Raw genomic sequence first — 24,976 nt, forward strand, 5'->3', positions numbered from 1 at the left:
TAAAAGGCTAACATATTTTATTTCATTATTGCATGAACTTGGCCCCTCTTCTTAGTTGTACTTTGCCTGTTGGTTGGCCCCACATTGGAAAAAAAACCTTTGTAAATTAATCATTTGGAATTATGGATTTCAATTAAAAAAATCAAGTAAATCTTCATCTAAACATTCTTTCAATTCCTTTGTAACCTTTTCTCGTATAAATGTCCCCAACTTTTCGCTCATTCCAAGTGTGAGATCATCCTCAAAACCTTATTTTGTCAGTATATCAGTTGACAATACTATTTAGTAAAGCCACCTCTATTTCTCTTTGGCCTAACTCCCTTTACACTTTTAACCAAAAAAATGGAGCAAATTGGAGCTTTTTTTGATGAAGAATGGGAGTCATTAACCAAATTATTCTCAAGTACTGAAACTGCAGATTTCATGCTTCAATTGCATGGCGATCAAGGCAGCTTGTTCGCGATAAATGCTCGCGAAAATGCTGGCTCGGGTTATGAGAATGGTCCTCCACAATCAGCATTATATCAATTAGGTGATGAACAACATGAAGCTAACACTAGCTTTCAGTATTTTTCTCAAGAAAGTAGCATTACCAGCTGTGGAAGTGATGGCATTTTTTTCACTAACAATTCGAACCACGACATTGATCATGATGTTAATAACCAGCTTCTTCAAGTAGCAATTAACAACCAACCTGATGATCAGTCCATTGATTTCTTTATTATGGACAACAAAAATAATCTTGAAAATTTGTCTATTAATTTTCCTGATGATACTAATGACATGGACTCACCCTCATCCAAAGAAGAAATGGTATGTGACCAATTGGACAATGTTGGAATTTCCCCTGTTTCAAGCAAGGAAATGCAGCTGAAGAGGAAGTTTGACAAAATTGCACTTCAATCAAGTTCAAAGGAACAAAAACTCAAGGAGGAATTACCTGAGAATCCGAAGAAGAAATCGCGGGGATCATCACAAGATGTGAGTTTAATTTAAGAACTTTAACAAAAGAGATTGATTAATATTATCTTTGTATATGAATCTCATTAGATTATTTACTCAATGCAGGCACAGAAAAATAAGAAAAAGGCACAGCCAAAAGGGAAAAAGAATCAAAAGATAACTCAAATTAACAATGAAGAAGGAGAAGATCAAGAAGCTAATAATGCAGCTATTCAAAATGGACAGAGCTCAAGTTGCTGCAGTTCTGAGGATGATTCTAATGCTTCTCAGGAATTAAATGGAGGGGCAATATCTTCAAAATCTAAAGGGAAATCAAGAGCCAGCAGAGGAGCTGCTACAGATCCACAAAGCCTTTATGCTAGGGTAATAATTAACACCAGCTTCATTTATTCACTTATTGTTCATTAACTTGTTCAGAGATTTATAATGTTAATAAACTAAGATTTTTATTTGCAAAAATTGCAGAGAAGAAGAGAAAAGATCAATGAAAGATTGAGAATCTTGCAGAACCTTGTTCCCAATGGCACTAAGGTAATAATGCTTTTTATTATAATACTTACACGTTTGTCCATAGATTTTTTTTCCTATTTTTTGGATTTTTTTTTCAAAAACGTGTTTGTCCATAGATTTTTGCAAGTTTTGGAGATTTTTCGAAAATGAGTTTTTCAAAACCACTTTTTCAAATTTTTCCAAACGCCTACGAATTCATCTAAAGGAATGAAGAAATTCAAGAATCCTCTTATTGAGTATTTTTCTTATTTGCTATATACATCAGGTTGACATTAGCACAATGCTTGAAGAAGCAGTTACTTATGTGAAGTTTTTGCAGCTTCAAATTAAGGTAAATAACAAAGCCTTCACATTTTCCAGTTTTTTTGGGGGATTTTTACATAAATAGCCGGTGATATTCATTATTTAATTTTTCTAGCCATATACTAAGATTATACATTGATTATACACAATTATACATATATAATGCATAAATTATGCATGTATTATACCTCCACCGGCTGTTTTTAGTTTAAGTGATTGGGTGAACGGCTATTTGTTGTTAATTCTTCTTTCTTTTTTTCCCCTTAAATTTGATTGATTGAATATGGGAGGTAATATAGCATAATTTACTAAATATTTCTTCTCTTGCTACAGTTACTGAGCTCAGATGAACTGTGGATGTATGCTCCAATTGCTTACCATGGAATGGACATTGGTCTCTATCAAAAGATGATGCCAAGTTTGTAATAACTTTGGAAGCTAACATTGCCTTGCAATTTTTTATTAGTTGTTATACCTTGAAATAACAGATACAACAGAAACCACCCAAGTATGTTGACTATGTAAAAAAAACATCTATCATTTCTTGATCATGAGGAGTAATTCTCATGTTTTATAAAGTAACCATCATTTAATGAATTAAGGTGAGAATATCTGTCGACTATGATTTAGTGATAATAGTGTATGTAAAGATCAATATTATGTCTTTATTAGATTGATGTAAACATTGAGTACGAACAAGCTTTTTCGGATATAAGTGTCTGTAAATCAAGAAATTGAAAGAATGAGAATTTCTTTTCTCTTTTGTTTCTACCTTCTTCTCTTGATAACTGATAGACAATAGGATTACGTATAAACAATTTGAAAGATCAAAATAAAACAAATCTTATTATCCTTGTTTATTGGCTATTTTGCTGAAAAGAACTCGAACCTACTTGTTTGGACCAAGCCACATTGGCAACAAGGGAAGAACGTTAAGGCATGCAGTTAGTGTGCATTTTGCAACGAATATACACCAATGCATTACCAATCTTAAAAGCGATAATAGGAGAAATTCAAATTTCAGATATGTCCATAGACATGCCAGTAGATTTGCTTTAATTAAAAAAAAGCTCAACTTCCAAGATTAAAAATTAGACAAGTGTTCAATGTATTAAAATACAAGATCGGAAAAAAAAAGGCTCAAATGTAAGTAGTAAGTAGATAGATCTGTTGTCACGAACCAAAAATCACTAGTCGTGATGACACCTAACTCGACCCGCTAGGTAAACCAACTAACAGACAATACAATCCAAATGAAATTATAGGAAAATAGTGAAGAATTATCTCGACATTTACAAATTAACTCAAGAACTGGTAGTACAAATCATGAGCTTCTAAGACATGAAATTTACAAAGCTGATACAAATAATTACACGGTCTGCTTGAAAGTTACATAAACAGATTAACAAAATCTAAAGTTACCAAGAACAAGTGGCAGCTATATCCGGAATGCACGAACATCTTCAGGGTCAGCTCCCGACATCACCAGCAGCTTCGCTCCAAAAATCTACACGCAAGGTGCAGAAGTATAGTATGAGTACAACCGACCCCATGTACCCAGTAAGTATTTTGTCTAACCTCGTCGAAGTAGTGACGAGGCTTTTTAGTTAAAAGATGCTCACTGATAAAATATGTACCGTAAACTAGCAATAAAACTATACTACAGTATAACAGAATAGAGTACACGAAATGAATGTACAAAGCAATAGCGGAGTACTAGAAGAGATCATAATTCAACAGTTTCCAATATCTCGACCAATCTTTTCCTTAGAACGAAAACCAATAGACCACAATAGTCACCCCATAACTTTCATAGCGTGAGGAATATACTCTGATATCAAGTCAAGTGCACGACAACACCCTTCGTGCATTTATCTCATCCTCAACAAATATGCGTAAAACAGTACCAATCGGATGGCAGAAATGCCGATAACAGTAATAACAAAGTAGGAAATACGCAAGTAAAAATAATGAACGAGGATATACATAAGGGCATCGGTAAGAGACTAGGCGGAAAGCATAGGGGTAATGACAACAATTAGGGAAAGGAATATAACTTCAACTAACTAGCATGGTGGAGGCATAAATATAGATATAACGAATAAGAGGGGAACACGTGATCTTTATGCGTTAACAAGTAGAAGCATGAATGACTAACACGGTAGAAGGCATGTACTAAGTGCAACCAAAATAGATACGACAAAGATATAATTATGACAGCAGGAAGTAGGCATGGTATTTTGCAAGTTTAGCAAGTAGAAGGCATGAGTGACACAATAACAAATAAGATAAAGGACAAGAACAGGGCATTAACGACAAGTCATATAAGGACCATAAATACAACAATAATAGCTCAATGTAACGACATGAACGTATATACAAAAGAAAGATATCACAACATAATGCATGTCCCCCGTCCTCATCTGCACGGAAACACCCATCGTGCCATGAACTCATGATAATTTAAAGCATGATAATATAAATGAAATGGAACGGCATCACCCTTCGTTCTTTACACTCACATAACATGGCACGGCATCACCCTTCATGTTTTTACTCTCAATAATATGGCATGGCATCACCCTTCGTGCTTTTACTCTCAATAATATGACATGGCATCATCCTTCGTGCTTTTACTCTCAATAATATAGCACGGCATCACCCTTCGTGCTTTACACTCTCCCTCACATGATAATATATAAACAAAGGAACAACATCACCCTTCGTGTTTTACACTCTTTCTTACCAAGCATATGTATATCAATGACAAACAAGGTATAAAGCATAAATAACGTCAAGGAGAGTGTTTAAACGAATATTCTAAATGAATCCCAATCATAGCTTTTCAAGCCAACAATAGTTCAATAAACCTGCAAGAACCTTATTATTCAAGTATTCCAACAAATCTCACAAATGATCTATAACATAAGTATATAGAATCTAGTATCTCAAGAATATCGGTCGTAGCAATGTATTAATGATTATGCATATTGATGACCGAATTAAACACACCAATGTATTCTCAGAATTTCATCAAATTTGATCAAGTTATAATAAGCTAAGTCTTAGTTTCTAACATTTAATACTATGTTCTTAGTATCTAGGAGTCAAGGCATGAGGTAAGAAGGTCACGTGATTCTACAAGATACAATTTATAATATAATTTACCCCCGAGCATGGTTAACCCTGGCACATGCATATATGCTCATCACCTCATATATGTATCACTCACGCATGTAGTAAACAATGTCAAATAGTAGGAAAAATTTCCTCAACAAAGTTAGGCAAGACACTTACCTCAATTCGGCTAACTCAATACTCAATTTAGCTTTTTCCTTTACAAATTCACCTCTGCTCAGCTCAATCTAGTCAAAGACGACTTAAATACATCACATAATGCAAGGGAAAATAATTTCAACTAATAAAGCTATGATTTTTATACAATTTCTAAAAGTCAACAAAAGTCAACCCCGAGCCCGCCCGGTCAAAACCCGGGTCCAATGGTAGGTCTTGACTACCCATAGCCTCATGAGTCCAAATACGTATTTTGTTTCCAAATCCGAGTCCTATGCGACTCTCAAATCCCAAATTTTTATTTTTCAAAGTTTTGACAAAATCCACAAATTTTCATGAATTTGATGTTAAATCTTATGTAAAATCATGAAATGTAGTTGAGAATTAATTAGAGGCACTTACCCAATGATTTGGTATGAGAATTCCTTCACAAAATCGCCTCCTATCGAAGCTAGGGTTCAAAATATAACAAAATGAAGCTAAGTCTCGGAATTCTCAGAATTTAGCAGGCTGCAGATGTTGCATTTGCGACATGGGGTTTGCAAATGCGACCTCCGCAAATGCGAACCAGAAGTTTTCCTGTCAAGGTCGCATTTGCGATCCCAAAACTTCGCAAATGCGAAGATCAATATCTCGGAAAAGCGACAGGGTCCATCGCAAAAGCGAACAACCCCACATCGCAAATGCGAATCTCCCCCCAGCAGCCCAAATTTCGCAAATGTGATGGCTGCTTCGCAATTGCGATTATCGCATTTGCGACAAAAACGTCGCAAATGCGATGACACCAGTACCAGCACTCAAAAATCATGAAAAGTCATTCTAAAACCAATCTTAAACTCACCCGAGCCCCCGAGGCTCCAAACCAACCATGCACCCAGGTCCAGAAACACAACACGAACTCGCTCGAGCGATCAAAACATCAAAATAACCTCTAGAATCACGAATCGGACGCCTAAACGCATGAAGATCAAGGTAAACTTCAAGAACTTCTAGAATCACAACCGAGCGTCTGAACCATATCAAATCAACTCCAAATTGAGCCAAATTTTGTAGACAAGTTTTATATGACGAAATGAACCTACTCGAGGCTTCAAATCACGCATAACAACCTCAAAACGACGAGTCGCACCTCAAGTAAAAATCAATGAACTTTGAAACTTCAACTTCTACAACTGATGTCGAAACCTATCAAAACACATCCAATTGACCTCGAATTTTGCACACACGTCACATTTGACATTACGGACCTACTCCAACTTCCGGAATCGGAATCCGACCCCGATATCGAAAAGTCCACTCCCGATCAAACTTCTCAAAAATCCAACTTTCGTCATTTCAAGACTAATTCGACTACGGACCTCTAAATTACAATCTGGACGCGCTCCTAAGTCCAAAATCACCCAACGGAACTAGCGGAACCAACGAAACTCCATTCCGAGATCCAATGCTAAAGGTCAAACTTGGTCAACTCTTCCAATTTAAAGCTTAAATCTTGAAGTTCATTCTTCCAAATCTATTTCGGATAACTTGAAAACCAACACCGACGATTTACACAAATCTTAATACATCATGTGGAGATACTCGATCCCTCAAACTATCGAGCAAAGTGCAGATGCTCAAAACGACCAGTCGGGTCGTTACATTTGTATGGGTCAAAAATTACCTCTGATATGATAAAACCATATTAATATTAAGGAGGCACTCGCAGATTGTCACGTGTCGTCAGTACGGCTTTAATAAAGACCTATCCAAGGTCGAAATGGTCCCTAAAGTGATGAATGGTATGGTCGAATGGTTAGCAAAGATCAGGGTCGAGAAGTCATCGTAGATCAAGGTCGAGGTCGAGCATCTTAGACAGAGTTAACAGCTAGTTTTAGAATATGACACAAAAGAGAATATTCTAGTGGATATTCTCTGTACTTGTGCTATTAGAGTTTTTAGGAATATGTTCCCTATAAATAGAAAGAGACATAATGACAGGGGACATAAGATTTGTAAAAAAATACATTGACTTTATAGAGAGAATCTGACTTTATTGCAAGCACACGAGAAACACCTTTTTACTAAGATTCTTACATAACCTTTTCCACTAGATCCAAGAACTACTTGAACATTCGAAGGCTTATTAATCATTCATAATTGTCAGAAGAAATATCCACAAATCTCACCTATTTTTCGGGTGACTTGCATGTTCTTATTTACATAAATGTCATCCATTGCTATTTCTTATTATTTAATACTATCTTTCTCCAGTTGGGTCATTGAATATTGTTAGCATTGTCCATATTTATTGCCCTTCGGTAAAGCATACATATTATCTATTACAAAATCGGCTATTTTGTCTTTTAGATATTAATATTAGCTAAGATTGACTCTACTTTATTTAAATCTAATTGGTTGAACCCGAATCTAAAATTTGGGTCAAGCAAGTTCCTTCGGTCATCGAGTATGCTATCGACTTTTCACATGTATTATGATAATATCGCTCATCTTTTGACTCTTATGGAACACCTTATCATACACAACGAGCCACTAGAGTCATTATAAAAGCTCTAGCACGAAAATAAGTTAAATTAACTATAAATGGTTAAATTAAAATTATCTAAGGTTTCACTTAATGGGCATTTCAATCTAAGCTAGCGTTTGGACATAGATTTGATTGAAAAAAATAAATTTTTGAAGTTATGTTGAAAAATAATTTTTGAAAGTTGAAGTTGTGTATGGACATACATTTTATTTGAAAAAAAAACTTGAAAGTTTGTGAGTGGAAGAAAAAATTTCACCCAAAAACTGCCCTGAACTAGTTTTTGGGAACTTGAAATTTTTTGATTTTTTTCCCCAAAACATATATTTCATAAATAAACAATGTTTTCAAAAAAACATTCTGAAAAAATGAAGCCAAAATATATGTCCAAACACGATCTAAATAGTTCAAACCTCAGTCATTAATTGCATAATTTTAAAATAACCATTTAATGAGGATGAATAGATGTGGACCATTCAGATCTTGAATGTTATCTTAAAATTATTACTCTTTCTGTCCCACTTTATGTGGCGGGGCTCGGATTTCAAGAGTCAAACTTCTTAATTTTAATTGTGAATTCAAACATAGAATCTTTAAATTTTTTGAAATAAAATTTACTCCCACCGTTCACTTTTACTTGTCCACTATTGACTTTGCACTTCCCTTAAGAAATAATAAATGAAGTGCATAACTTACCATGATATTCATATTAATTGATACATATTTTTAATGGATTTGAGAAATGATTTAAAATGAGTAATTAATATTCTGGGTATAACAGAAAAAAAAAAAATTGTGTTCTCTTGATATGTTAAAAGTAAAAAATAAAAGTGAAAATCTATTTTTAGAATACTGGACAAGTAAAAGTGAACGGGGGAGTATATATTTAGAAACTACATAAAAAGTTCAGTCACAATTATTAACAATTCAAAATATCTAAAAGGTATATAAAAAAAATAACGTTAAAAAAACTCATTTCATTCTCGAAATCTAAACTTCGTCACATAAATTGGGAGGGAGGTGTAAGAAACTATTCAAAAATATGAGGAATATAATTATCTGATTAAAAATATAAGGAATGTATCTATACTTAACATAGTAGTATTATAAAGATGTTTGGCGTAATTCATCAAATAGTACATGGCTAAAAGGCCTCCTGGCCACTTGAACTTGCACCCGATTGTCATGACGGTAAATAAATTTTCAAAATTCTCAAATGAATACTTCAACTCGAGAATAAGTTGTTTAATAAACACATCTGACAGTTGAATCATAGCGCGCACATTACAATTTTACAAACATGGCAACCCAGTCAGCAATAAATAAATTAAAACCTGCCACGTGTAAGGCGCGAAAACTCACTAAGTACCGAATATTTCCCATTCATTTTTTACTGAAAGACCCTAAAACACTCATTTCATTTTCAGTCGTCTCTCTCAAAGAACTCTACATTTTCAATCGTCTGCTCAAATGGAGTGAACGGTTGTCATAGGATTTTCCGCCCATTAGATCATCTGCTCATTATGTTTATTTTTCTTTCAAAATCGGTCCCGAAACAAGAATCTGAGTGTTTCGTGTAGCGTCTATTTCTCCTTCACCGGAAACATAGAAATCATTCAGGGTCCGATTGTAGTCTTTTGTGAAATTTCTGGTTGTTTTCTTATGTTTTTATGCGTTATTGAAGTTGGACATAATAGATAATGTTTTGTATGCATGCAATGGTTCTTTCGTTATTTAGGGTTTAAAATTAGGGCTTTTTGGAATAACACACTAAATTCTTATTTTTTTCTCTAAATTTTGTTGGTTCCTAACTGATTTGGCATGTAGTGATCAAGTTATGGTTCTTTTCCCGCATTTGCTTGTTGTTTTTCAAAGACAGTTCAAATAATATTGTCTTTTTCTTTTGAATATTTTACTAATTTGGACTTATCTTATCTTATTTTCATAGGGGTAGTGACGAGCTCGAAACACACACCTAAATTATGCTCGCTAATCAAAGATAGTATAGTAAAATATCGTATCCATAGGGATTAGATTTAAACAGTATTTTCGTAGTTTCTAGATTGGTTGCTATCCAAGATGATCAACATTTGAGATTTATAAGATGTCTAATTAAAATTAACAAAGAATCTAAAGTTATTGACTAATAACAATCGAAACAAGGAATAAGCAAAGAAGGTTATCAATGGGAGAAGATAGTGTTTTGATAGGATAGGTGCAAGATAATTTTTTGGGATCTAACTCTAGGTAATTCGCTTTTAATATTAAAGTGGGTCTCTCGAATTTACTCAATTATTAGTTCAAACAGCAAAAGCTCCTCTCTCGATTAAGTCTTAACCTCACAAGATGAATCAATTTAAGCACGTAAAGATATGCAAGAATGCATAGTGGATTGGTCTTTAGGAGAACTTCTCTCAATTATCCTCCTAACTAGGTTTAATTAATGATTCAGCTAGCCTCTTTCGATTACTAAGAAGAATTAATGAACTCGACCAACAATATAATGCAAAGAATTTACAAGTTATGCCTCTCTCGATTACATGAACAAGTAAATATAGATGCAACAATTAAATCATCCAAAAATGCGTCAATACATAAAACTAGAGTTATAATCCACAAATAATCATCAATACACCAAATCCATCAAACCCTAAAGGTAACTACTCCATAGATATGGAGCAATTCATCACAAATAAAGTTAAAGTATAGAAAAATACAAATTCAATCTAAACTCGGGTCTTGAGTGAGAAATGAATGATGAAATCCTTGTACTCGTGTTCTTCCAATTCCTCCTTAGCTTCCTTAGGTCGAATATGTGACAAAAGTCCAGAAAATAATATTTTTCTATGTATTTATACCAAGTAGGGTCGGGCCTAGATGAAATCACCTTTTTCTAGCCGAAATAGGATATTTACTCTGTAAAAAATACGCAGGCGCGCCGAATGGGGCGACACGCCATGCGTGGCATTAGTAGGGAAATCCAGAGAGCTAATTTTTTCACTTTGCGGGAATTTTGCACTAGCGCCCCGGTACGCATGGCGCGGGGCGGTAGTGTAATTTTTTCAGAGTAATTTTGTTTTCTCATTTTTTGACATCCAGACTTGGTCCTCAACCCCCGAACATGATCCCGACTTAATTTCTTGGGCTTTTACTCAGATTTCAAAGCTCCGACTTATTCTATTTAGCTCCAAATTATCTTCATAGCTCGGAATTACTTCTTGCAAGGCATAAAACACACAATAAGTGCAAAATATAACCAATTAAAGCTCAAACACAAATAAAGTGTTGTGAGTTAGAGTGCAATAAGCGACAAAAATACGTAATTATAGCCTACCATCAACACCCCACACTTAAACCATTGCTCGTCCTCGAGCAATCAAACTACACTTCACATAGACACGATATTTTTAAACAACTCTCATAACTCATCACACCAAGAATAATTAAAACAGATTAAGCACTCTAATGTAATATCCTTGCCTCAAGATTTGACTCAAAAGCACCACACTTTTCACAACCCGCTCACTTACTCTAACACAGAGGTCAACGACATTACCTTTCCTTCATGAATCAAGTGCCCTCACACAATAATAGAGAGTAGTTTCACACACAATAAAATTTAAGAACAATTACGAACTCAAGATAGAAATAATTCACTCACTCTCAGAATCATATACCATAAAAGACGTACCATAGGCTTGCCCGTAAGGATCAAGTAGGACTTTAATTAGTTGTAATGTAGGCTGCAGGATGGGTAGGATACATTTGGATATAAGAGTGACTACACTTCCCTAAATACTTTAATACATACAATTAACCATTCAAAACCCCACACTTATGTCAAACCATAACTCCACATTTACATCAATATACATTAACTCCCTACTTCTTTAAGAACAATTACATCAAGAGTCACCACTATCAAAGAATATTTTGCACAACAATACAACTATTTTTTTTTCTTTTTCAATTCAAGTAGCTCTTACATTTTCAAAACAGTACACTTTCTTCCTTATTTCAATAGTTCCATTCAAAAGCCAAACCAATCACCCTACACTTTACCTTTTACAAAGTTCATAACAAATTTACGTGCTCACGAGAGGTAAAAGTTCAAATTCAAACAAATGAGTAAGGTTTGTACTGTGGTTGCTAAAGAAACATGATTACATTCTCAAAAGGGTTAACTACGATACATAACAATTAGGTGGGTAAAAGCTTATAATTGGCTTAACAAAAAAGGCCTAAATCACTTCCAAGACTGAATAAAACTACTATTACGCTTTGCAAACATACGGGGCAAGTTCTAGACATCAAATGCAATGCACAGAATAACACATAACCTCACACACACATGGCACATAACTTATTCAGGATCGGATTTATCCCGACTCTCTAATCAAAGAAATTAAGCAAGGTCAAGATCAAACAAATTAAGGTACTTATATACGAGTCAAGAGCTGAGCTTAAGCGTCACAACTAAAGTACTCATTATTCTCAAGGTATAATAAGGTCAAGAGATATTGCTTTCAATTCAAACCATAGCACAAGGTTTCCTACTACTTCACAAAATAAAAACTAACTACACCCGGTTCAAACAAAACTCTTAGAAAAGAACCGCGACACAAAAAAAAACCAAGGGGGAATTATTACACTACCTAACAAAAGAAATCTTTTTGTCTTTTTCTTTCTACTTTAATCCCTTAAGAAACATGTCTATGATATCCATCGTCGGCAAAAATCGAAAATTTTAAATTTTTTATGGTTTTTCAATTATTTTCTATCTCTAACTACTACAACTAACAAAAACTAACACTAATATACATACATACAACATATCCTCCACCCCACACTTTAAGTTGTGGCATGACCTCATGACACACAATTAAAAAATATAAGGTAAAGAAAATTTCCCTGAATATCTAGTCGGGGCCTGAGTCAAAGTCGGGCTCCATTCTCCGCGCCTGAACTAATGCGCACATCCCTGCAGACAACGGCGTCAAAATTTGACAAGCGCAAAATACAACACAAAATTATTGCTCGCTAGTCAAAGATAGCATCGTTTAATTATCGTCTCCACAAGGATTGGATTTAATCAATGTTCGAATAATCTTCAGTTGATTACGATCCAGGAGAATTAACACTTGATTTGATTACTATTACTACGATTAACTACTAAAAATTAAGCAATTAACAATTGATCACAAAAGACAGCGGATGAGCAATAAAGGAATATCAAAGAGAGGAATAATGGTATTTGACTAGGTAGGTGTAAGATAATTGACTCGGGATCCAATTCTTGAGTGAATTCACTCTATAATACTATTGATTCTCACGAATTCAACAAATCATCAGATTACACTTGAAGTGAAGGTTCCTCTTCCGATTAAATATTAATTTCTGTAATTAATCCAATTGAAGCACGGTAGACAATTGCAACAATAAAAAATGATGGTCATGATCTAAAGGGTAACTTCTAACGAATATTTTTCTATTTTCTAGTTCGATTAACAATTCAAGAGGCTCTTTCAATTACTTATTTGAATAACGAATTTAAACTAGAGCATAAAATGTAAAGCAATTCAATATCAAGCTCATCTTTCGATTAAGCAAAATAAGAAATGACTCCACATTATGAATTAAACTCCAACAATTAATTTTGACAGTTATCAAGAATCGAATCCCTAATCAAGTTATCAAAACACCGTATCTATCAACACCCTATTGGAATTTACTCCATATCTATGGAATAAGTCATCTCAATAAGGTTCAAAAAAAAAAAATCAATACTAATGATTCGATACAAACTCGCGTATCACACCGATTGTAGGTTGAAATCCCGAAGAATTCTTGTGTCTTCTTGCCTTGGTTGCTTCTCCAATCTTTTTAGGTCAAAAGTCCCTTCAAAAATATCTTTTTGGTGTATTTATACCCTGTAGGAGTGGGCCCAGGCAAAATTACCTTTTCCAAGCCGAAATAGTACAAATACATTGAGAAAATTATACATGCGCGCCGCGCATTGTGCCGCCCCATGCGGGGCGCTAGTGAAAAAGTTAAGAGAGCAACTTCTGACGAGAAGCAGTACAAAAACACTGTCGCGGTGCCCTGGGTGTCGCGGTAATGGAATTTTGCTATTGTGTCACATTTTGCTTCATGATGAACGATTTAACTTTGCCCCTTATGAGGCATAGCCTAGCACATGACATGTTAGTGTCCAACATCAGAAGGGTCTTGTTTTGCATTTATCTCAAATTTCTTGGCACAAGGCGGCACATGACGAATTGCACGACGTGGAACTTGACAATTATTAGAATGTTGAACTTTCACTTTGCTGAAAATTTGCATAGCACGACGTGGCATCCTTGGTTTATTTCCTTACATTTTTTTCTTTCCTTTTTTTTCTAGGCATACTCGGTCCTTGACTCCCGAACTCGATCCCAACGCCTTAACTCTCGAACTTATACTCAGACTTCAAAGTTCGCTTTTATTCCTTTTAGCTCTATAAATTCTTTTTAGTCCGAAATCTCGACCTACACAACAAAAAACACGTAATGATTATAAATTGACCATATTTTAGCTCAAACACAATTAAAGTATATTAAATAAAAGGTGCAAAGTAACCAAAAAATTCGTATTTCTAGACTACCATCACGTAGTGAGGCAGGATGGTTGTTCTTGTGAAATTACAATTTCACCATCATGAACAACTGGTAGCTGGCCCATTAATGAGGTATGAAAATGGTATAACATGGTCTACTATTGTAACTGTTGACACTGATGAATTGCATGTTATTCAACTCAAAAAATGGGCAAATGATATGGGGTACTTAGGTGTGGAGAAATTTGCATGTTAAGTCAATAAAAAAAGAGCATTTCGATTTATTAAGTATGATGCTGATATGTTAGAATTCTGCAAAGACCTTCATGATGGGGATTTTATTGATGTTTATTTATATCAAATTGTTAATATACCATGTGTTGATATTGAATTGGATGAAATATTAAGTAGTGGTGTAGACCCCAGTGATATTCCATATGACCAAACAACTGGCTTTAGTGAAGTGCCACAAAGGCAAACAAGTAGAGCTAATGCTAGGGCAAAAAACTCACCTACCAATGATATAAATAGTGGTTGTTTTATTGAGAAAAAGGGTAAAGGGAGTATTGCTGATATAGAAGAGTCTACTGAGGATGAAGGGGAGTTCTACAACTTTCATCTAGCCATAGTTTCAGATTGTGATGAATTTGAGAGTAATTCCAAGAGTGAGGATGGTGAATATGAGGGTGTTTCTGCTGATGAGGATACAAATAAGTCATTTTATGATGCTGATGACGATGTTATTGGAGAGACAAGTGATATAAAAGCTGACCTAGTTGCTGCTAGATATACCAAAGTAAATCAGAAGAACTGGAAAGAGAGATCTAGTGATGTTAATGTAGATGAGCTACCTAGTGGCTCAGTAGGCATTGACCCTGGATTTGAAGATTTTTACAAGGACAAGACTACTAAATATGCTGGCAAATTGGAAGGGGATGAGCAGTACCTAGACAGTTCAGATCCAGGGAGTGAGGATAGTACTGATGATGATATAGATGCAGATGATGAGGTGCAGAACCTTCCTCCAAGAATATACAGTAGAAAGGTCTACTTTGACCCTAACTGTAAGAAAATTATTTTCCAACTGGGAATGGTCTTTGAAAATGTTAGACAATTTAGATCTGCTTTACAAGACTATGTTGTACAGAGGATAATTCAGTTAAAGTTGAGGCCAAATGAGAGGAATAGGGCCAGGGCAATATGTTTGAACTCTAGTATATGTAGATGGCATATTTTAGGCAGATTACATGGCCACATACAGAACTTCATTGTTAACACATACTACCCTATTCATTCATGCTTCCAGTCACAAAGAACAAGCTTGCTAACACAACTTGGATAGTTAAGCATTACAAAGATAAGATCATTAATCAGCATGACATAAAGCTTAAGAAGTTGCAAGAGTTGATAAGAATTAAGTATGGTGTGTATGTAGGAAAAATAATATATGCGAGGGCTAGACAGAAGGTAATAGGTAAGTATTTAGGTGATTGCAAAATGGAGTTTGCTAGGATTAATGATTATGCTGACATGATAAGAACTACTAACCCTGGTAGCACTGTTGTGGTGAGGACTTCAAAAGAAATAGAACCTGGTAAAGAGGTATTTGTGAGGATATACATTTGTCTACATACTTTAAAGACAGGTTGGTTAGAAGGGTGTAGAAATATAATTGGCTTTAATGGTGCATTTTCTGAAGGGAATATGTAAAGGTGAGCTATTGTCATGCATTGCTAAGGATGGTAATAAACAAATGTACCTTGTTGCTTGGGCAGTGGTTGAGAAAGAGACCATGAACAATTGGTCATGGTTTTTTAGGTGTCTAATAGAGGACTTGAAACTGACAGAATCTGAAGGTGAAAGACTAATAATTATGTCTGATATGCAGAAGGTATGTGTATTGTTTTAATATTATTTTTTACTTTAATACTTAAGCTTGCATTATATGAATTCTAACAGTGTATTTTTGTTGTTCAAGGGACTTGTTCAAGTTGTATCTGAATTGATGTCAAATGCTGAGCATAGAATGTGTGCAAGGCATATATGAAGCAACTGGAAGAAAATACGGAGTGGTGAGAAAAGAAGTAAGAAAATATGGGGTTGTGCAAGAGCTTCAATTGAAGCATTTCTGAAGGTTAAACTAGATGAGTTGGCAGAATTGTGTGGCAATAAGATAATAGAAGACTTACTTAGATATCCCAAACAGTCATGGTGCATGGCCTTTTTTAAAGACTGTAGTAAGTATGATGTTGTGAAGAACAACATGTGTGAGACCTTCAACAGTTGGATACTTACTTCTTGGCACAAGTCAATCATAACCATTTGGAAGAGATCAGAGTTAAGGTAATGAAGAGGATGACTAATATGAGAGAATTTGCTACAAAGTGAAATTATGATATATCTCCTATGGCAATGGGGTACATTGAATATCAATCTATAAGAGCCACCAAGCATCAATATAAATGAAATGGGGACACTGGATTTGAGATCCAAGATAGAATTTACAAGCACATAATTAATTTTGTAAAGAAAGAGTGCACATGTAGAATGTGGCAATTGAAAGGCATACCCTGCTCCCATATAGTTTGTGCAATTTTTTTAAAAAGGTATGACACTGCTGACTATATTGAGCATTGGTATAAGAAGGAAACATACCTCAAGGCATTCAATTGTTACATTCAACCTATGACCAACACGGAGATGTGGCCTCTAACTCAAAACTCCAAAGTTGAGCCTCCTCTAATTACTAAGATGCCTGGTAGACCTAAGAAACATAGAAATTTGGTAAAAAGTATGACAGTGCTAACAAAAAAGGCTGTGCAATTCTGGTAAGAAACAAATACTCCTTATGCTTTAAGTGTTTTTAGTCTTTTGCTGAATGTTTTATATCATGGGTGTTTTAGAAAGGGCAAAGTTCAACTGCTGGTGCTAGTAGTAGTACTGCAAATGCCAAGGCTATTACAGCTGTATCAAGAGGTCATTTTGGTACTACTGCTAGTGGTGGATCTGCAGCACAACAATCTGGTACTACTGCAACAGCTAGATCTGCAACTCAAAGAAATTCTGGAACTGCTGCTGATGGTGGATCAGGAACACAACAATCTGGAACTACAGAAGAAAGATCAAGGACTCCTCAACAAATTCTTTAACTTTAGGTGGAAGGCCTAGGACTGCTGGATTTGGAATACTGTTTGGTGAATCAGGGATAGTCATAGAGAGGGTAAGTATGTGAAATTCTGTCCAATTATTGTGTCTAATTACTATACTAAGTTCTGAAATTATATTTCTATTTGAATGTAGTTTGGGTTAAAGGACAAAGTCACCCATTATCCTAGGCAAATAATTAATACTAGCGAGACCAATATTAATCTTGGATATAGATCACCTGGACTAAGGTGAAAAGGAACAAATGCAGTAACACAACGACAACTTCAACAACAAGCTAGAAGGAGACAAACTCAGGCAACCCTAAGCCAATCTGAAACTCCTTCTTCAACTCAACCAAACCTGAGTCAATCTCAGTCCAACTTCAACTAGTCTCAATCATAATGATTTGAAGAAATGTTTCTTTTTGTGAAAGTTTAAGTCTTTAGTATCAGCACTTATTTGTAGGTTATTTTGTGGAAGATTTAGTCTGAAATATTCAGAACTTAGTTAATGTTGTTTTGGTTTGGTTTAGGCACAATAGTAAACTGGTTTTTGCTAGTGTGCATATTTGATGGCCTACTTTCGAATCAAGATTGTTGTTTTGAACTTGTCTAGTATATGTTCAGATATTAATACCAAGCATCACTTTTCATTGCAGCAAAATACTTCATACACTTGACATTGTCATTGTTTGTTAAGAATAAACATATGATACAAAGATCCTAAGCTAAGAATAACACTACAAAGAGCAGTGCAACAACAACAAACACAATTACATATTATTTTTCCCTATTCCTTCGCTGCTCATTCACAAGAATTTTTGTTAGCAGTCCCAAAATTACTTGTTTGTAATGATCTGGAAGAGGTGGGTCAATACACCTGAAAAAATTACATCAACTACTTCTACCATACTTTGAGCATCCTAAGGACCTTCTACCCGGATTGGTGGGCTTCCAGGTTATGCAAACAACAACGTCAACTCCACAACGATGAAATACACGGCTTTCCATTGTATTCTTAGCCTGAAGAATAAAATATCGACCTAGAGAAGAAAAAATTGACTTGAATATGTAAAAAAATTGAAGAGAGAAGAAATTCAAAGCTTGTATACATCAAAAAATGGAGGTTGTAGGCCAACGGAGGAGGAAGAAGAAACCCTCTAAATAGATGGGCCCTTGGGTTTATTACCGTTGGGCATTCAAAAAAGAACATTCACGGTCCTGTCAAGCGTGAACAACAGCTAACTAGGAATTACTGATGTCACATAGATTGAGTCAAATGATCGGAGGTGTTTATTAGTTCACTTGTGCTAAGTTGAAGTGTTCACGAGGAAATTTTGAAAGTTTATTAAGGGGAGATGAAGCCATTTTGCCATAGTACATTTTTTACTATTAGCCACTTTTCAACTTGACTAGGCGCATGCGTATGGGAGTGCGGACGGTAATTACACTTCGGAATATTAAGAAAGATCGTACGTTCTTAATCACCAAAGTAAAATACAGCCAAAAAGCGTGACTGAGCGCGTGTTCCCACTTCTCCCCTCTTCTCCTCTTCCCCGTCCGTCTGCCATGGCTACGACGGAGCAGCCACTGAAGAAACGGAAGCTTTACGAACAACTACACGAACCATCACCAGCACCGCCTCAGTCACCGCCTCCTCCTCCTCCGCAACCACCACCACAGCCTCAACAGCAGAGCGTCGCTGCTCCGGCGATATCTCAGGATGAAATCCTCCGACGGAGAAGGAACCAAGAAGAGATTCGCAATGTTTACGAGTGTTACAAACGTATTAAATTCTGCATCTCACAGAACGATCATCGTCTTTCATCCGAACTCGAACAAGCCTACCTTTCTCTCATTACTTCCTCAAGAGGTCAGTATTTAGCACTTTTTTCTCTCTCTCTAATTTCGCTTTTGTTCCTTTTCTTCTGAATCGTGAAATTGAGTATTTTCGTTGCTATTTGTGTTCAGTTGCTTGCTGCAGAGTCAACATATGTATGAAGTTTATACAGTTCTTTTTCTCTTCGTTGTTATTCGAAGAATAGGAGCTAGTAATGTTGTGAGACTGATCAGTTACATGAAGTAGGTGTCTTTAGGCGTTTCTGGGATTTTCCCCATCCCTTGTATGATTCATGAACCCTAGGTTTTAGAAATTACCGCTTCGCCTAGTTGGAGTGAAAAAGAGGAGATGTTCAAGGAGTGCAAATAAATGTGGAGGGTTTGTTTCCCTTGCCAGACTGAAAGGAAGAACTATATCTTGTTTACTTACTTTCAACTTTATAATCCCACAAGTGGGGTCTGGGTCGGATAGTCTGTATGCAGACCTTACCCCTACCTCTCACGAGACAGAGAGACCGTTTCTGAAGACCCTCGGTTCAAGGACAATAGGAAAAGTGGCAGTAGCAAGCGGTAAGAACATCGATATATAAACAACAACGGTATAGTGAAATAATTGAAGCGAAAGAAATAACTGGTAAGAATATAGCGTTACGAACAGGAAAAAGGAAAAAAAGACTACAAGACTAATACTATTGCCACTAGGATGACAAAGGAATACATCTAGCTACCCCCTAACCTTCTACCCTAATCCTCAACCTCAACACCCTCCTATCTAGGGTCATGTCCTCAGTAAGCTTAAGTTTCGCCATTTCATGCCTAATCACCTCACCCCAATACTTCTTAGGCCTATCTCTACCTCTCCTCGAGCTCACCACAACCAATCTCTCACAACTCCTCACGGGGGCATCAACGCCTCTTTTTCTCACATGCCCGTACCATCTTAACCTCACTTCATGCATCTTGTCCTCCACTGGGGCCACTCCCACCTTGTCCCGAATAGCTTCATTCCTAATGTTATCTCTCCTGGAATGCCTGCACATCCACCTTAGCGTACTCATCTCGGCTACTTTCATCTTTTGGATATGAGAGTAAATTACATTATTATCCAAACAAACCGACGAGAGTAATGCGAGCAAGGATTAAAGCTTTCTCATGGTTGAAGTGATGCGAAGAAGACTATATTTTGAATTAGTGACAGTGTGATGCAAAGTGAGGGTTATAACTTCTCATGGTTGAAGTGATGTGAAGAAGAGTGTGTTTCGGGTCACCGCTTCTCATGGTTGAAGTGGTGCTTAGCTATGTTGCTTGGATTTTTCAAAAAATACCACTGCACCAAACCTCCAAAAAATGCATAATATTTGGAGGATCAGACACGGGTATGCAACATTTTTGGAGGATTTGAGCAAACATAGATGCTAAGAAGCGCGAGTTTTGGGCAGTGAGGTGCTAAGCGATCCAAGTGACAAGCATCACTTCTTCGAATACAACTTTAAAAGATGGATGGCGTTTTGCTATCTGAGTATAAGTATTCCTCTTTGCTATCATCTGCATCTTTTCTTAGCTTGCGAGAAACTTATTCTACTACTTTTGTTAACTCTCCTTTTCCTTACTTTTTTCTTCATCTTCTTTTTTCTTTTTCATAATGACTCTTTCTTCTTTCTCTAGTGTCTGAGTCATCTTATTCTGTTCTATATACTTGGTGTCCAAAAAATAACACTTATTAATCTGATTAATGATGTCGTTTAGGGTATCTTTTTGACCGAAATTGTCAGCTCCCTTTAGGACTGCTCATATGGTTGACCATTTCATCAAAAAGTATCTGTGCCATTAAAACAATTGTCTGCATGTTTCCTTCTGGCACAAATTGGACATGCTTAAATCTTCCAGGGATACTTGGATTTCTATTCCAGTTGTGCTATGGCGGGTTATATGGAAGAAAAGAATTACTAGAGCTTCAAAGACAAGTAGTATAATGCAGTTAACCTTAAACTCAAATGTATACATCTGCTTACTTTTTGGTGCAACTGGCACAGATGTATTACATCCGTGAGCCATGGTCGATTTTCTCAGTTCTTTACACACACTGTAAAGTTCTTTTTTTGGATGTACTCTTTTCCCGCATTCCCTTAATGCTAGTTTTTAAATCAATAATATCAGTACATTACCTATCCAAAAAAGGAAAAAAAAAGGAAAAAAAAAAGAAGAGAAACCTGAAAGAGGTGATACCAGTTGAATAATCACCAAAAAAAGGAATGACGAACGATCACTAGGAAGGAGACATTGTGCCATCAAAACGGCCACTTGAAATATACTAGTAAAGTCATCATAACAAGAAAAACTTTTGACTGAACAGTTGACATACCAGGGACTTCATCCAAATTTTAGGCTACTTACAGTCTACTGAATGATTTTTCTTTGCACTTTAAAAGGTAAGCAATTTTCCTACAAATAAACAATTAAATAAATAATATTCTATGACATTTAAAATCAGAGAAGGTCATTAGAGATGGTTTGATCATGTCAATTCACAGAACTCTATATGCGACGGTTTGTAGATGCAACTATTAGTGCTAAAATTCGTACTTAAAATGACATAGAAGAAAGTTGTATCTATCTTCGTATTATTTTGAGTTAACAATAACTTTGTAGCGTGCACCTATTTCATTTGGATGAAGGGCTCTGGATTGCCCTGTATCGAGTGGCAATAATCTCTCCTACTTGTGACAGTCCTCTCCAGTCCTTCAAAAAGAAATACTCTCTTCATCCCATTTTATGTGGTGGTGTTTGGCTGGGTATGAAGTTTAAGAAAGAAAGGAAGACTTTGAAATTTGTTTGTCCAAAAGAAGCTACAGACATTTGTGAGGTTATAAATCATCTCATTAAGGGTAAGATAAGAAATTTAAAGTTCAATTGTTTCTAAATATAGAAATGCGCAATTCTTTTCGTGACAGACTAACAAAGAAAGTATGCCACATAAAATGGGAAAGTGGAATTAACAAATAGAGAATGAGAAGGAAAATTGCAGAGATAGATTACACTGGGGTGACATGGTTTATTTCTCAATTCATTGAATGATTATACATATGAAACTAAGACAGGTTACCTAGTGACGTGTATTGGTGTTCTGTCCTGTTCTTTCTAAAATCTCATATAAATGTGCCAGTTGTTCTATGAGATCCATGCCCTTGCTACTCATGCTCAAATGTGATGCAAGTGTGCCAATTGTTTTTTGAGACCACTTTCGTTCCATTCTTTCTAAAGTGTCCCTAAATGTTCTGCGGGACCCACTCGTATTGACTAATTGGCATGAACAGCAGTTGCTATGTTTATGCTTCTAGTTCTATCTTGTGCAACTTTGCATTAACTTAGTTCTACTTAGCTACTAATCGAGTAATTCTTTTCATGCTTTCATTATCGTAGTAAATAATTGCAGTATAATGAATTGCCATCAATGTTCCTGATAGAAAATCATTATACTGACGCAGCCTGTGAACTCCCAAAGGGACTTACTCCTATTTGTTGAAAGTATTCCTCTTTGGTACTGAAATATATTGCATGTTCTATGAAGTTTTAACTTAAATTTTCATCTATGATTCTCGGTGTACAGGCTGCACAAGCGTACAACGTTTAGTGGCTGATTTTATTCCTCGATTTGCTTCGTATTGTCCTACTGCTCTTGAAGCTGCAGTGAGAGTTGTTATCAACATGCATAATTGGAAGTTAGCTTTGATTGGTAAAGGAGATGATATAGACGGTGTTGCATTTGAAACTGCCAAGGCATGCATTTTTGGTCTAGCTGATATCTGTCAAAGTGCTGCTGCTGAGGCGCCAACATCGTCAGTTATTCAAGGAATTTGCTCCACAGTATTCCATGACGCACTCACCTTCTTCATATCCAGTTTTGAAGGGAAGGATGTTCTCGAGATTGCTGACGAGGAACTTTTTGGTATACAGGATGCTCATTCGTTCTCTGAGTACCAACAAAAAATTTTAAACAAGGAAAAATCGGTATTGCTCAAGCTATCTGAGTTCCGTGTACTTAGTTTCCTCAGAATTTTCTTTACTTGCCCAAAAAACTCAATTGCAACTTGTTTTGAGCTCTTCGGCTCTACTGGATCGGAGGAAGCTAAGCGAGAAGGATATTACTTACTTCGTCAGTTAACAAACAGGCTTGATGATGCTATTGCTCATCCTAGGAATGGCGGAAATAGTGCAGTGACATCATCAGCAACATCCAGAGAAACAAGTAGCAAATGTAAGGGTCTTGTGGATGATGGCCTTGCAACATGCAGCAAACAAGTCTCGGACAACAGCTCTATTGTTTTGAAGAACTGCTTATTAGGACTGGTACAATACCGTATCTAACAATTTTCCTTTGATTAACTAGTCAGTTACTGTTCCTTTTTCCGTTTTCCCCTTTCATCTAAAAGCAATTCTCTGAGACTAATCCTTGTTCTTTTGTATTGGTTGAAACATGGGACCTCTTGTCCTGTGTCTATTTCTGTTATTATTTCAGTACATCTACTTATCTGTTTCATGTTATTTTCTTTTTCCTTTTTCCGTCTAGAAGCAGTTTCGTTTCATGTCAGCTCATCATGAGAAGCTGGAATCAGTATATTGTGCTTTTTTTTTCCCTTGTTTCCTAGTAGGGCAGATGACAGAAACCTAAACTCAAGGTTTAGGTCTGAGACTTACTTGCCACATGGTTTCACAGATTATGAGCTCATCAGCTCACTAAGTAATTTTTGTCCATCATGAGATTGTTCAATTTGAATTCAATATTAGGGGTGGGCATACATCGGTTACCGGAAAAACCGACCAAACCGATTTTTTTGGTTTTCTCGGTTAGGTTTCTTCTGTTTTTTGGTCGGTTTCAGTTTAGAATTTTTGGAAGTTTGGTTCGGTGCTCGGTTTTTCAAAGAAACAACCGATTAAACCGAATAACCGATCTTAAATATACTTATTGCATCATATCTTTTAGTTTTGAGACTTACATGGAGAAACAAAAAAAATTTAGGACTTAGGATCCCTGAGTAGAGGGAGGAAGGAAGATTGACTTGCCATAGTCGGAGATTTGTCGTTCTAACCAATCAACGGACACTAGATCTCTCTTTAACCATAACAACATCAGACGTTCGTAGGCCAGGATGCCTTTTCCATTGGAAATTGAAGTAGATTTTGGCTGTTCTATAGTATCATTACGTCTTTAAGTGCTTCTGATTTAGTTGTTTTCCTTCTGTGAAGAGTTTTCTTGGTAAATGAGTTTAGATTGACTGTCTAACGGCGGTCGTCTGAGGCACCTTTTACTGTCTACAGTGATGTAAAGGTTCTAACTTTCTTGGTTTTCTTCTTCTTTCTTATGAAGAAAGTTATACTTTTTTTTGAGTAAGGTAACAATATATTCATCAGCACCAAGTTGGTACTGGTATCCAAAAAGAGAATGTACAAATTACAGAGGGCCTTGTATCTTACAAAGAATCTAAGAAATCTACAAGTGATTCTGCATCCTCTATATAGTTCTCTTTACACCAGAATTGAAAAGACAAGAAACAATTCAGCTTAATTCTTTGTATGGAACTAATTTTATCCTCAAAACATCTACGATTCCTTTCTGTCCACACCGTCCACCATGTACATACTGGCACCATTCTCCACCATAGCTTCTGACACATCCTTGTTTCAATATAATTCCAGCACCACAAAAGGTCCTTGGTATTCTTTGGTATTACCCATTGTATTCCTGCCAGGGTAAGGAATAACTGCCACAGAGTATCAGTTACCTTGCAATGTAGAAAGAGATGG

At 36.0% G+C, this 24,976-nt stretch overlaps 2 protein-coding genes across 2 annotated transcripts in view; both read left to right on the forward strand.

The window, feature by feature from the left end:
* The first annotated feature begins 248 nt into the window (after positions 1-248).
* LOC107815966 (uncharacterized) lies at positions 249-2,486 on the forward strand. Its single transcript, XM_016641613.2, has 5 exons — positions 249-981; positions 1,069-1,326; positions 1,429-1,494; positions 1,739-1,804; positions 2,110-2,486. The coding sequence occupies exons 1-5, from the start codon at positions 343-345 to the stop codon at positions 2,200-2,202; spliced, it is 1,122 nt and encodes a 373-aa protein (XP_016497099.1). The 5' UTR covers positions 249-342; the 3' UTR covers positions 2,203-2,486.
* A 16,222-nt stretch (positions 2,487-18,708) lies between these two features.
* The window catches only part of LOC107764711 (uncharacterized), a 28,443-nt gene continuing 22,175 nt past the window's right edge, over positions 18,709-24,976 (forward strand). Inside the window, exons 1-2 of the mRNA XM_075227198.1 lie at positions 18,709-19,208; positions 22,782-23,521. Of these exons, the coding sequence (XP_075083299.1) occupies positions 18,905-19,208; positions 22,782-23,521 (1,044 nt within the window). The 5' untranslated portion in view covers positions 18,709-18,904. The remainder of the gene's footprint in view (positions 19,209-22,781; positions 23,522-24,976) is intronic.

Source organism: Nicotiana tabacum, chromosome 12 (genome assembly GCF_000715075.1).
Source record: "Nicotiana tabacum cultivar K326 chromosome 12, ASM71507v2, whole genome shotgun sequence".
Classification (NCBI taxonomy): domain Eukaryota; kingdom Viridiplantae; phylum Streptophyta; class Magnoliopsida; order Solanales; family Solanaceae; genus Nicotiana; species Nicotiana tabacum.

What these genes read in the sequence shown, in the direction of transcription:
- LOC107815966 (XM_016641613.2), top strand. Translation starts at nt 343, where the DNA reads ATGGAGCAAATTGGAGCTTTTTTTGATGAAGAATGGGAGTCATTAACC. An exon ending in CGCGGGGATCATCACAAGAT is followed by an intron (nt 982 to 1,068) that starts GTGAGTTTAATT and finishes TACTCAATGCAG; the next exon opens with GCACAGAAAAATAAGAAAAA. An exon ending in TTTTGCAGCTTCAAATTAAG is followed by an intron (nt 1,805 to 2,109) that starts GTAAATAACAAA and finishes CTCTTGCTACAG; the next exon opens with TTACTGAGCTCAGATGAACT.